This window comes from Mauremys reevesii, linkage group 10 (genome assembly GCF_016161935.1).
Source record: "Mauremys reevesii isolate NIE-2019 linkage group 10, ASM1616193v1, whole genome shotgun sequence".
NCBI lineage: Eukaryota > Metazoa > Chordata > Testudines > Geoemydidae > Mauremys > Mauremys reevesii.
The window spans coordinates 68,639,737-68,653,890 of NC_052632.1; the positions used below are offsets into that span (position 1 = coordinate 68,639,737).

At 39.4% G+C, this 14,154-nt stretch overlaps 1 protein-coding gene across 10 annotated transcripts in view; it reads left to right on the forward strand.

Annotated features, from left to right (window-relative positions):
* IQCK (IQ motif containing K) overlaps nucleotides 1–14,154 on the forward strand; it is a 258,834-nt gene that overhangs the window by 31,477 nt on the left and 213,203 nt on the right. For all 10 annotated transcript variants that reach the window (XR_005585556.1, XR_005585557.1, XM_039491965.1 and 7 more), the window contains exon 7: nucleotides 9,704–9,788. Coding sequence is in view for 8 of the 10 variants with exons in the window: in XM_039491965.1 (XP_039347899.1) it covers nucleotides 9,704–9,788 (85 nt within the window). In the remaining 2 variants the exon portion in view is untranslated. The remainder of the gene's footprint in view (nucleotides 1–9,703; nucleotides 9,789–14,154) is intronic.

Sequence of the window (14,154 nt, forward strand, 5' to 3'; positions counted from 1 at the left end):
TACAGCTTCCATTCTAGTTTACCTTCAACATTGCCTGCGAATGAAAGGCAGTAGCATGCAGTCCTGAGTTTGCGACTAAACCTGTGTAGTTTCCTCTGCCCTCTGCCCAAGGTCAGCTCGTGCATGGGTATCTGACTGGGGTTACAAGAGCTATACAGTTTCTTTGTGAATTAACAGTAATATACAGAACATTGAAACTATCTGCATTTTTGCTTTTGTTAAAAAAAAATTATATTGTTGGAACCTATCTGTGTGTACTGAAACAAATACAGAGATTTGGGGAAAATAAATGACCGTAGCCATTATCATACTGAAATATTTAGCTAAGATATACTGGTACATAAATGATTGCTAATGCAATGCTATCTGCTTTATGTAGAACATAGATATCTATCTGTGTTTGTATATACAGATTATTTTTTTCCCTCCTCCTCCTTTTAATATTCTAATTAGGGAAAGTCTGCTGGTCTCAGCTGCCTTTACAGTTGACTTCATTGTCAGTTCTCAGCTGGCCAATAGGGGTAATTTTGCATGGGTGGCTGACTTCTTTCTTTCCATAATATGCCCAGTTCTCACCGGTTTTGCTTCATGCACACTGCAATATTTCATTGCTCTGTCACTAAATCAGTCACGCTCTGCAACTTTCAGTATACATTTCATTTGCACTACATGTGTCTTTCTTATAGCTTGTGCTTTAGGCAACACCTTTACTAAGAAAATCAAACAAACAACTCAATATGGACCCTATCCTGTCTGAGTCCAGCCACACAGTTCTGATTACAGGAATGTAGCAGAGTTAATGTTGCTGTAGGAAGCTTAACTTTTTCATTTCATGATTTTTTTCTTTTTTCACTTTAAACTGTGCAATATTAACATTGCATTGACATATTTTTGCATTTAGTTTATATATAAAATATTTACACTGTGATATAAGTTTTTCTGACTGAAAATTCTCTTAGAATAATGAAATTTGATTTACACTAGAGATTGTCAAAACTACTGTGGGGAAAATGGAAAAATATTAATGCTATACTTTGGCTTCCTAATAGGTTATATCAAAAATTACTACCATTACTGCTAATCCTTCATGCTTACAGAATATAGGGTCTGATCCAAAGCACATTGAAGTCAATGGAAAGATTCCCATTGACTTCAGTGGGCTTTGGATAAGGTTCATGTGCCTTTGATTGAAGAATCTCCTTCCATCTAAGGCTGAAAACACCCCTGTGAAATAGATACGTGTTATTGGCCTCATTTTTGTACAAATAAGCAAACTAAGGCATAGAACTATGGGGACTTGAACAATGTCATACAACATGTCTGTGGATCCAGTAATAGGGCTTAGATCTCCTGACTCCCAGTCTCATGCTGTAACCACAAATTCACCATTAAAATCTACATCAGAAGCAGACACAGAGTGTTGTAAGGGGAAAATCACTATTTCGTAGTTTTCAGACTGAAAACACCGACCTAGGACAAAGGCACATGACACTATTTGTAATGTAATGACATAGGTATGCATACAGATACATATAAAATCAGGGCATTTTAGTTCCCACCCACACTAGACCTAGAGGCACCTATGGGGAACAACAGCTGCAGCAGGAAGGAACTTGCATGGACCTGATTATGGAATCTGTTTCTAGATCTGTAAGACTCCTTCCCCAGAGCATCCAACGACACCATATGAGCTGAAGGCACACAGCGTAAATCAGGGCTATCCAGCCTCCCCGTTCTCAGCAAGATTGAGAGGGACCTGTCTAGGGCACCAGGCCTATCCACATTCTCTTTCTCTCCCTCTATGTGGGGAGCAACAGCTGCAGCTGAGAGGAACCTCCACAACCTGACATCATTCACTCAGTTCTGAAAGTTGGTCTCTGGACTTTGTTTTTCCCCATTTGCTCTTTGATTACCGTTGGCTGCTGGTCTCTCTTCATTCTAACCCTCTTGTACCCTTGCTACCATTCAGCTGTCCTGCCTCACTCTCTTGCCCATTGTGCTTCTCTCCCTCCTCCTCTAGACCTCCTGACTTTCTAACATTTAGTCCCACACTCCTCTTCCCTTCTCACCCCAATGGCCACTTTGCTTGTACATTATATACCTGTCCTCCACCCAAAGTCTGTTTCTTGTCTTGTAAGCTCTTCTGGGCAAGTACTTTGTCTTCCTATATATCAGTACAATGCCTAGCATATTTTCTTTGCTACCACCGTATAAATAACAATAATAAAGGAGGGGTAGAATTCTTCCTCAACTTGCCCCCTTTGGGAACAGCCAGACAAGTCTCTCCTATATCATGAATGAAGCTACGTGCAGTAAGCATGCTATTTTGGCAAATATATTGGAATTGCAATAACTGCAGGGCTAAACTGTTAAATTGTCAGACACTGTAGATGTCAAAAAATGCTCTGGAAATCTGGCCTAGATAAATGCCTGTGTTCTACATGTGTATATCTGTACTTCAGTTTGTATCTAGACAACACCTGAATGAGTTAAGACTGAAATTTGCATTTTGATTCTTTCTCCTAAAAGGTTTCCTACCTAAAATGCAAAGGAAGCAGAGAGCTGTTTTAAAAAATGAAACACCCTCCTCCTTCACTGCCTAGGAGCTTTGCACTTGGCTGTATTCAAATGGATACAGGCCAATGAATCCCTGAAAAAAGCAATAGGCAAAAAAAGGGAATTACAATATTTGATCATTTCCATCCTAGTTGTCAGCTATAGGAAGGAAAAAGTGATAGACAGGAGAAGACTTTGTGAAGCTTTACTCCTGACAACTGTCTAAGGGCATGTCTACACTTACCTCCGGAGCGATCAGTCCCGCGGGAGTTGATTTATTACATCTAGTGAAGATGTGATAAATTGACCACCGAGTGCTCTCCTGTTGACTCCGGTACTCCACTGGAGTGAGAAGCGTAGGCGGAGTCGACAGGGGAGCATCAGCAGTCGACCTACCGCAGTGAAGACACCACGGTACGTTGCTCTAAGTATGTCGACTTCAGCTATGCTACTTTTGTAGCTGAAGTTGCGTAACTGTCTTAGACCGACTTAGCTGACGCCCTCTTTCTCCACCCCCCACCCCCCAGTGTAGACCTAAGGCTGCTGTTTTGTATCTCCTCCTTCAGAAGGCCGAGCATGGTTGGTCCAACATTCAGAGTCTTTCAGAGGAGAAATACCTTTCATAAAATGGATGAGGAGTGGGTCCTTAGCTTTTTATATTGTGAGGTATTTTTCAAATCACTTCTTCTCAACTGATGTTGCTCCAAAAGACAACTAATATTCAGTAGTGTTTCTGCAAACTGTTGAATGAATGTATTGTGACCTGTTACAAAGAAACTGTCTTGTAAGGTCTTTGGGCCCATTCCACCAGGTCTGTGGAAGTGTCCAAGGGATATTTCATCCCTGTGTAAATCCAACCCTTTAAAACTCTGGAGTCTTCGTGTAGTATTGAGTGCATTATGTAGTTAGTGTTGTTGTCTGGATTTAAAGGTTAGTCACATAAATCAGTGCTGCAGTCTCTTTTGGATTAAGTTATCCTCACTCTTCTTTTGGGATAAATAATGCTTAATAAAATCCATTAACAGAGATTTCTGGAGACATTTCATTAAAAAAAACACTTTTCAATTTTCCACACTTCTGCATTTCTGGATTCTGGATAGGAACATCAGCAAAGCACCTACACAGGGAGCTGCTGTTGCAGTATTTCTAGACTGACTGGCAGCAGGAAATACTAGAAATGCCATGAGAAATGATTTTTAAAAAAATATTTCTGAACTTTTGAGTGCTTATGAACTTTTTAAAGCAAAATTGTGTCTGTCACGGATTTATTTATGTGTCTGTTAACCTTTTATCCATTCCTGTGTCTTTTAGAGCATATGCTTTCCAGTGCAAGGACTGTCTCTTTTTATATGTGTTTGGAGAGTGCTCAGCCTACAATTTGGGGCTTTATGCACGATTATAATATAAATATTCAAGATTAATAACCATAACAATCAATCTGATGGCAATATATGTTGGTCTCCGTTATATAGCTGTGGACACCATGTTAAGACACACAATCCTAGTTAAGGTCAAATTGCTTTTTATTGTGGAAATCCCTAAAGCTTCAAGAGTGTAGCTATATGGAGGCAACAAGGCCCTTATCCAGAAATTGAATGTATATTGACATTCCACTGTACCTGCACACAGCGCCATTATTGTCAATGGGAGTATGCACACAGCTGGGATTTCCTCCTAAGACCTCTTTCCTCTCGGCTTCCCAAGAAATCAGTTTGACTCCAGATTTTGTCACTCAGGTATTTTTATTTGGCATTCAGCAAAGTTACACTGAGTTGATCAGACTCAAGCGTAGAGGTGGGTATAGGGTATACCACATGCAAAATCACACAGAAAACCTCTTTCTTTATATACGTTTCCAGATTACGTTGCACTTACTATACATTGCATCACACGTTTTATGATTCTCTGTCCATGCACTGTCCATCTACGACTTACTCTTTGCCTCATCTTACGTTCCAGCTTATTTTGTCCATTGTAAATGGTCCCCTGGGTGTTCTGCCTCTCAGCTTACTGAGCCATTTACCTATTTTAGCACAGACAGTCTGTTTCCAGCCTACTGATCCATTTACATCCCTAATCCTGTCTCCCAAGAAATGAGACCTTACCCATGTCTAATTACTCATGTCTAGCCAGGCCTACACACATGTGCTGCAGTGTATCTGCATACAATCAGTGTAAGACTGGGGCCTACATTTGGAAATTCTCAGTTGCTGTTAAGTAATATATTGGATTTGAGTGCAAAGAGCAATTAACATATGTTGAATTATACATGGTGAAAATTCTGCATGATAATAAAAGCAAATAAAAGAGGAGAGAAAAATAAAATGACTGTTAGATTGTAAATAGCTCAAAGAAAGGACCAGATCTGATGTTTATACAGCAGAGTGGGGTCTTAAACCTGATTGGAACCTCTGCACATTATAGTAATACAAATATTGGGTACCTACAGTATATGTCAATGTGCTTACCAACCACCACACACATCCAACTATGCTAACATGGATGCTCTTCCCTCCACCCCCTTTTTAAGAACAAGATTGACATTATGAAAGCCAACTTCTGAGTTTATTATAGAAATCACAGATATAAAACGGGGGGGGGGGGGTTGATAAGAACCCTTTGTGATATTTCATACACTTTTCTAACACAAGTGTGCAGTATTTCTTCTGGATACTGAATTACAGATTGGCAGAGGCCCTGGAGGTTTTTTGCCTTTCTCTGCAGCATGGGGCATGGGTCACTTGCTGGAGGATTCTTTGCACTTTGAGGTCTTTAAACCATGATTTGAGGACTTCAATAACTTGGACATGGGTTAGGGATTTTTTACAGGAGTGGGTGGGTGAGATTCTGTGGCTTGCATTGTGCAGGAGGTCAGACTAGATGATCATAATGGTCCCTTCTGACCTTAAAGTCTATGAGTCTATCTGCATAATGTTATGAAAATAATAGATATCTCATTATCAGGTTCCTTACAAGCCTGATTCCTCAGAAAGCAAAGCACATCCTTCCTGACATTAAAGATTCTTCTGGGCAATGCCTGCTTTATTCTGGTGAAATTTGAAAAACAATTGGTAAAATTTGGTAAAATGTGAAAAACAGTGATAATCACTAACATATTATTCAGAAAGATTGTTCTATTGAAGCTATTTTGAATGCAAAACATATTCTGCATAGTGTATTACGTATTGGCTTTTAAGATTCTACATGATTTGAGGCTCTTTTATTTTGAAATAAAAAGAATACATCTATCGTACATTTGGTTGTCATTTCAAATCTTCTTGGACTGTTACAGCTGTCTTCTGCCACAAATGACATATTCCCTCTTCCCCGGTTCACTGTTGATTGGTGGCTGCCTCTGCTCATGTTCTATTTTTATTTGACCTGAAGCCAATTGCATATATTCCAGTGGATAGAAATGGACCTTGCATGACTTTCATTCCTGGTCCTTCAAGCTGGTCTGCTGAAATGATTGATATTTCCCAATGACTACCACACTGAAGATTAAGTCCTTTCCATTTTGCTTGATTTACACTAGCTTTCTCAGATTTGGTCTTGGATGGCAAACCAGACAGATCCCCGTTATTTAATAACTAAAGCAGTGGAGTGGCTAGAGGTACTGTTGCAAGACTACATTCTGCTTTTTGGAGATGCCATTCTGATGCAAAGGAGTCTAATGGTTCACTTCATTATCAGTGAAAGCCCATTGTTTTACCTGCTGTATTTTAAAATGTGTAGGTTGGTGGCCTCATTTGCACTGTTTAAAAGAATAGAAACCTTTTCAGCTTTTCAAAAAGATAAATCCTAGAACAACAGGCAGGAGTCCTTCAGCAAAAACAGCACAGTCTACATTCATAGATGAACACATTACAAAGGAGAGAGAGACAAGTTGGGTGAGGAAATATCTTTTATGGGCTCAACTTCTGTTGGTGAAAGCGACAAACTTTCCAGTTTACACAGAGCTATTCTTCAGGTCTGGGAAATGTACTCAGTGTCACAGCCGAATACCGGGTGGAACAGATTGTTTAGCATAAGTAATTAACACACATTTCAAGGGACCATTCAAGGTGAAGTGCCTATTAACATCTCTGCAGTCATGGGGGCAGGAAAGCTGGGGCGGGGGAGGGTATGGATTATACATTGTTGTAATAAGCGATACACCAAGTGTCACTGTTCAGTCCATGATTTTTAGTGTCCAGCAAAGTTATGAATTTAAGCTCCCAGGCTCATCTTTTGAAGGTCTTGTGCAGGTTTCCTTTGAGGATGAGGACTGAGAAATCAAATTGTTTACCAACAGGTGATATGGTGTTTCTGTCTTCTATCGTTTTGCTGTGTGCGTTAATCTGAACATGTCATGATTGTCTGGTTTCACCCACATAGTTTTTATTGGGGCAGTTAGTGCACTGGATGAGGTACATGACACGTCGTGATAGGCGTGTGTAGGACCCAGGGATCTTGAAAGGTGTGTTGTGAGCGGTGTTGATCATGGTAGAAGTGGAGGTTTGTGTGCAGGTTTTGCATCTGTTGTTCTGGCAGAGTCTTCAGTAAGAGTGCCATGGCCAGATATGATGGGTTTGCCTGGGTTCCCTTGTTTGTGTATTTTGGGAAGTATGTAGAAGTTCCCTGGGGTGGCTTCATGGGGAATGAGATTGTAGAGTTTCTCTTGGAGTTGTTTTGGGAAGGATTTGATGATATCCTTAAATCCCAAAGTAAATTGTGGTGTGGTGTCTTCTTTGAGTTCTTTATAATAGATGGTGTCAGAGAGTTGTTGGTTGGCTTCATTAACATAGTCATCATGGTGGAGGACTACGATGGTACCTCTTTTGTCTACTGGTTTCATTCCAATCTGGTGGTTGGATTTCAGGGACTGTTTAGCTGTCCTATCAGCAGTGAAGAGATTGTGGAGGATCTGATGTTTGTTAAGGATTGCACAGTCAATTTTTTTTCCAGAAAGCAATCAACGTAATGATCAAGAGCATGGTTTCATCTACTGTGGAGTGTCCATTCAGATGGTTCTTTTTTCTTCTGACTGTTGGTGAGGACTTTGTAATTGTGGACAGTGTCATCAACTCAAAAGCTTGTCTCTCTCACCAACAGAAGTTGGTCCAGTAAAAGATATTACTGCACCAACTTGGTCTCTCTAATGTCCTGGGACCAGCACAGCTACAACACTGGTCCAGCCTTATGATTTCTCTCAAGCAATAGGCATGCTAATGTCCATAGAGTTATTACCATATGGTTTAATGGAAATAGCACTTTCTGCTATTGTCTGCATTTCTGATTTCCCAGACACAGATTGAGATTTTTTTCATATAAAATAAATAAAGGCAAAAATCTCAATCAACAGGATGTTGAGCCTAATTTGTTCCTGTGTACACTGACTGCAGAGTCGAGGTCAGCTTTGTATTAGTTGATAATTAAGGTCATGCATCGGTGGCACATATTGTAGGCTGAGGAAGGCTATGCCAGACTATGCTGGGCACTGCCGCCTGTCTGCCCAGTGCCCTGGGGCTGGGGGCCGCGCGCTGCCCACCTAGCGCTCCGGGGCTGGGTGCGCTCAGGTTTCAGTGCGGGAAGGAGGGTGGGATGGACAGGGCCACAGGCAGAAGGGGCAGGCCAGGCTGGGGGCTAGTTTCCCTGAACCCATAGTTCACCCACCACCCGTGAAGCCATGTTCTAACTCGATATACTTCTCCAGTGAAGACAAGCCCTAAAACAAAGGTCTTAAAAGGCAAAGAAAACTTACTAGGGTAGAGACAAATATAAATGAAACTAAGCAAAGAAAAATGTAGCTGAATATATGGGAAAACCTCCTAATATGAGATCTATTATGTTGTAGACTAGTCTTCCAAAGAAAATGGTGGAATAACCAGTCTTTTGGTCAATTAAAATTGGACTACACAAAGCATTTGGGGACAGACTTGAAGGAACAAATCTGCACTGGAAAGAGTGTTGCCTTATCAGTTGCTTCCATCACTTATTTCTGTGAAAAAGAAACAATGGGATTCTGTTATAAGGACTGATTTGGGCAAACACTTGTTTGCTTATGTCCAAGTGATCACCCGCATTATCCAGATTCATAAAACTTTGAACTTCCCAAATCAAACCTGTGCACAGAAGCTGAATCTGTGACTATTTTAAGGACAGAGCAAGTTAATAGGTATTCTAGTGTCATGGGAAGTCAGCTGTTTATAATGGGCACTCTCATGAGTTTATCTGCAGCCCAATGGCTTTTAAAAAAAAAAGTGTGTGTGTGTATGTGTGTGTGTGAGACATTTTCTTATCTTTGAAAAAATCAAAGAAAACCAAAGAAATTACTTTCAGTCTGATCCTTTCAATTGGCTGCTTGTTGATTACTATAAGTGAGAGCTAAACACGTCAACAAGCATGGTGAAAAGGCTTTTGTAAAGCTGATTTGATACACCAATTTGAATGTTCACTGAAACCTAATTACACTGTAAAGTGATTCTCATTAGTATTGGTAGCAGAATTTACTGTAAGTGCTTTCAAATCACCATCAATTTATGCTAAAAATTAATTGTTGAGTTCTTTTCCTTTGTATTACTCTGGCCCCTTACAATGCCAAGTTTGTCTGACTACTTCAAAGGTAAAATTGCCACATTTATTTTACGACCCTGTTAAGACATGTCTGTGCGACTTCTTGTACATGGTTATGGTAACAGTAATCCTTTCAGAACAAAACAATTCCATCTAAACAGAACATACAATGTAATTCAAATGGTTTTATGGAATAAAATGTATTTGAATGGCATATCTACACTGCATATAAAGATCCGGTGTGAGTCGTACACTCTATTACTGCAGCCATGCCCTTCAGTGTTTATAAATGGTAAAAAATAACCGAATAATAAAAATGCAGGAATGAAAAACACTTGAAGGATAATTCAAAACAGTACAGTCCTTGATATATTATTTACATTATGGTGTTTGCAGAAAAGAAACAATTTGTATAATACTATATCTGTATTAGTGTTTTAGAAGGGCACATTATTTAAGTAATACTTTTTTATTTTGGAGTATTAAGAAATTGTATCTTAGAGATATAGAACAACCTTTCTCTTTTGCAGGTGATATATTGTAAAGGAGGAAGAAAAATGTTTAAAGGCTGAACAATTTTTTTTTCTTTTAGCCCTAGACCACCAATTCCTCTGTCTCTCCTATTATCAGAAGAAGAAGCATGCAAAATAATTCAATCATTCTGGAGAGGTTATCGGGTAAGAGTCAGCTATAATTATTTTGCATGATGCTGAATCTATGTGACTGTGAAGGCCCTGGGGAAAACCCTTACATAAATTTTAAGTAGCAGAGACTATAAATAACTTTTAAGACCACTATGGTTCACTGGCGTTGGATATGCTTGTATGTAAGTTGTCTAGTGACTCAGATCTTTTCACAGGAGTTATGGCAATGCACTCTGCTTTGTTTTCTTCACAAAGACGTTTACTAGGGCTGTCAAGCGACTAAAAAAATTAATCGTGATTAATTGCATGATTAATCACACTGTTAAACAATAATAGAAAACCATTTATTTAAATATTTTTGGATGTTTTCCACATTTTCAAATATTTTTATTTCAATTACAACACAGAATATGAAGTGTACAGTGCTCACTTTATATTTATTTTTATTACAAATATTTGCATTGTAAAAAACAAAAGAAATAGTATTTTTCAATTCACCTAATACAAGTACTGTAGTGCAATCTCTTTATTATGAAAGTCGAACTTACAAATATAGAATTATGTACAAAAAAACCCCTGCATTCAAAAATAAAACAATGTAGAACTTTAGAGCCTAGAAAGTCCACTCAGACCTTCTTCTTGTACAGCCAGTCACTCAGACAAACAAGTTTGTTTACATTTTCAGGAGATAATGTCACCTGAAAGTGAGAATGGGGACGTTGCAAAATATTTATGTGCCAGATAAAGATTCATATGTCCCTTCATGCTTCAAAGTGAGAATGGAGACGTTGCAAAATATTTATGTGCCATCTGAGTCAGATGCCACCAGCAGAAGGTTGATTTTCCTTTTTGGTGGTTCATGTTCTGTACTTTCTGCATCAGAGTGTTGCACTTTTAAGACTTCTGAAAGCATGCTCCACACTTTGTCCTTCTCAGATTTTGAAAGGCACTTCAGATTCTTAAACCTTGGGTCGAGTGCTGTAGCTATCTTTAGAAATTTGACATTGGTACCTTCTTTGCATTTTGTTAAATCCGTTGTGAAAGTGTTCTTAAAATGAACAACATGTGCTGGGTCATCATCCGAGACTGCTATAACATGAAATATATGGCAGAATGTGGGTAAAACGGCAGGAAACGTACAATTCTTCCCCAAAGAGTTCAGTCATAAATGTAATTAATGCATTATTTTTTGCATGGGCATTGTCAGCATGGAAGCATGTCCTCTGGAATGGTGGCCAAAGCATGAAGAGGCATATGAATGTTTAGCATATCTGGCATATAAATACCTTGCAATGCCAGCTACAAAAGTGGCATGTGAATGCCTGCTCACACTTTCAAGTGACACTGTAAATAAAAAGTGGATGACATTATCTCCCATAAATGTAAACAAACTTATTTCTTTTAGTGATTGAACAAGAAGTAGGACTGAGTGGACTTGTAGGCTCTAAAGTTTAACATTGTTTTGTTTTTTAATGCAGTTATCAGGGGCGGCTCTAGGAATCCCGCCGCCCCAAGCAGGGCGGCACGCCGCGGGGCACGCTCTGGCCGTCGCCGGTCCCGCGGCTCCGGGGGACCTCTTGCAGATGTGCCTGCGGAGGTTCTGTTGGTCCCGCGGTTCTGGTGGAGCATCCGCTGGCACGCCTGCGGGAGGTCCACCGAAGCCGCGGTACCAGCGGACCCTCCGCAGTCATGCCTGCGGGAGGTCCACTGGTCCAGCGGCTCCGTTGGACCTCCCGCAGGCATGACTGTGGAAGGTCCGCCAGAGCCGCCTGCCGCCCCAAGCGTGCGCTTGGCACGCTGGGGTCTGGAGCCGGCCCTGGCAGTTATGTAACAAAAAATCTACATTCGTAAGTTGCAGTTTCACGATAAAGAGAGTATACTACAGTACTTGTATGAGGTGAATTGAAAAATGCTATTTCTTTTGTTTATCATTTTTACAGTGCAAATATTTGTAATAAAAAAAATACTAGCATGAAGTGAGCACTGTACACTTTGTATTCTGTGTTGTAATTTAAATCAATATATTTGAAAATGTGGAAACATATCCAAAAATATTTAAAAGATCTCAATTGGTATTCTACTGTTTAACAGTGCGATTAAAACTGTGATTAATTTTTTTAATCGTGATTAATTTTTTTGAGTTAATCGCGTGAGTTAACTGTGATTAATCGACAGCCCTAAAGTTTACAGAAAATTTTATTTTAGAAATATAGTCTTCCCTTGAGAGCCCTCCAAGTTTTATTTCAGCCTTTAACTAGTAGGTGTGGGATAAAATTTCCAAATTCTATGTGTGGGTGTGGAGGGATGGGGAAGTAGGAAAAAGAAGTAGTATAGAGGAGGAGAGAGAAGAGAAAGACGGAAGGAGAGAGGCACAAATGTAAGGAGAGAGAGGGAAAAAAAAAACAGACAACATTGAAGACACAAAAAGGAAAAGATATATCTCCATAGTCTTTAAAGGAAACAACAGCCAGCAAGCCCAGGAAAGGCAAAAAAAAAAAAAACAAAACAGTAAGTAAGTAAGTAGCACTGAGTTTTTTTTTTTTTTTTTTTTTTTTCACAGTTGTAGTTCTGTAGTTGGCGATTAAGATGAATATTTTTCTGTTATTCACCAGGTCTACTAGTAAATTTATATATATATAAAATTTATTAAATAGAAAGTTGATTGACAATGTTACAGTTAAATACACCAAATAGTGAATAGTACACAACTGGTTACTTCCTTTTAATTGAAGGGAACATAGGTTTGGGAGGAGGGGCATGACTTGTGAGGAGTGGTGGTACACTACTCTGGCTAGTTATACTCTTAATTAACATACCAATTTTTTTTTTGCTCTTAAGGAAGGGGAAAAGAAAGAGAAAAAACAAATGATTTGGGAGTCTGGAGGAGAGTGGGATGCGGATGGAGAGTCCAGAGGTCAGACTAGGACTTGCTGGACATGGAAACTGGAGTGAGAAGCCTGAGGAATGGAAACTGGGACTTGTTGGGTGAGGAGAATGGAACTGGGATGAGGATCCAGAGGGGAGAAAAAGACAGGAGTGGGACTAACACACATTGGTAGGAATGGGGCAGACTAGGCCATACTTAAGGGGGAATAGGCAGAAGAGTCCATGCCTACTAGAGCACTCTCCTCTCCAGAGCCTGGAATGGAGCCCAAGCTTTCTGAGTCTCACCATTTGTCTATTATCAACAAGTATTTGTGAAATAGACTGGCAAAATGTCCCATCCCCCTCTATTGCTGGTCCCTAATGAGGATGACAATCTGCTATCACTAATTCCATTAGCTCAAGTAGCAGAGGTCACTATGAATGATCTAAAGGCTCCAACCTTGCTAATGACCCATGTGGATGTCAGTATAATGCCTCATGATGGAATTTCTGTTTTTTCAATTTGTTTTTTTAAAAACCTAGGAAATCATACACAAAAAACTATGTTAAAAGGTTATTATTAAGGTTATAAAATCAGGCACTCAAAAGTTAGGAAATGCTGGAACTAATGTTGTCTGTGCAACCTTAGTTCATCCATTTTATACATATGCATTACGTTACAATCTTTAATTTCATACTATTTTTTCCACAGGACCCCTGCCTCATTCGTTGCTAAAACACATTATAACTCCCACTGATTTCAATGATGACAGTCAAAACTCCCATTGACTTCAGTGGTGCTAATCTATCACCACAAGTTTTGATGCCCTTTCCGTAGCTGAACAGTTTCCTCAGGACTAACTAACCATCAGTGTTGGTTCATGGATCAGCAAAAGAGGCCTTGTACTCATGGTACGATCTGTGGCCTCTCCCACCTGCACACTATACTAGCCCGAAAGTAAAGCACCTCAGCCAGGCAGGATAGGGAAGAGACCTCTAATGACTTTGGAATCCAGATGTCCTGTTATGCCATTTGTAGCTTCATCAACACATTACAGGTTTAGCACACTTTGATCAAAAGAATTAATATAAATGTTAGCAAATGTGTAAATTAATGTGTAGCATTTTCCAAATAGGTCGCTCCAGTTTACATCCAGCATTCCTCCTGACAGCTATTCCATGTGATAATGTACTTTAAGAAAGGGATACTGAAGTTTCTTTATTTAAATTTTAAAAATAAAACAAGGGATGAGGAAGCAGTGTAACCATGACATAACACATTATTTTATTCATCGTGAGTGAGGTTTCTTTTTGGAAGGTGTGAATAACCTCTAGACTTTCACTGCACAGGGAGTTAGACTTCTGTTTCTGTAAATATAGCGTCTTTTCTAAATAACAATCAATATAGAAATTCTCTGTGCTGCTTATAAACAGACTTCAGTATATGAGAGTACCTGTAAGAATCTTCCATGAACATGAGCATGGGAACATGCTCTGAATATTTATTCTTGATCAATAGATTCCTGTGATGTTT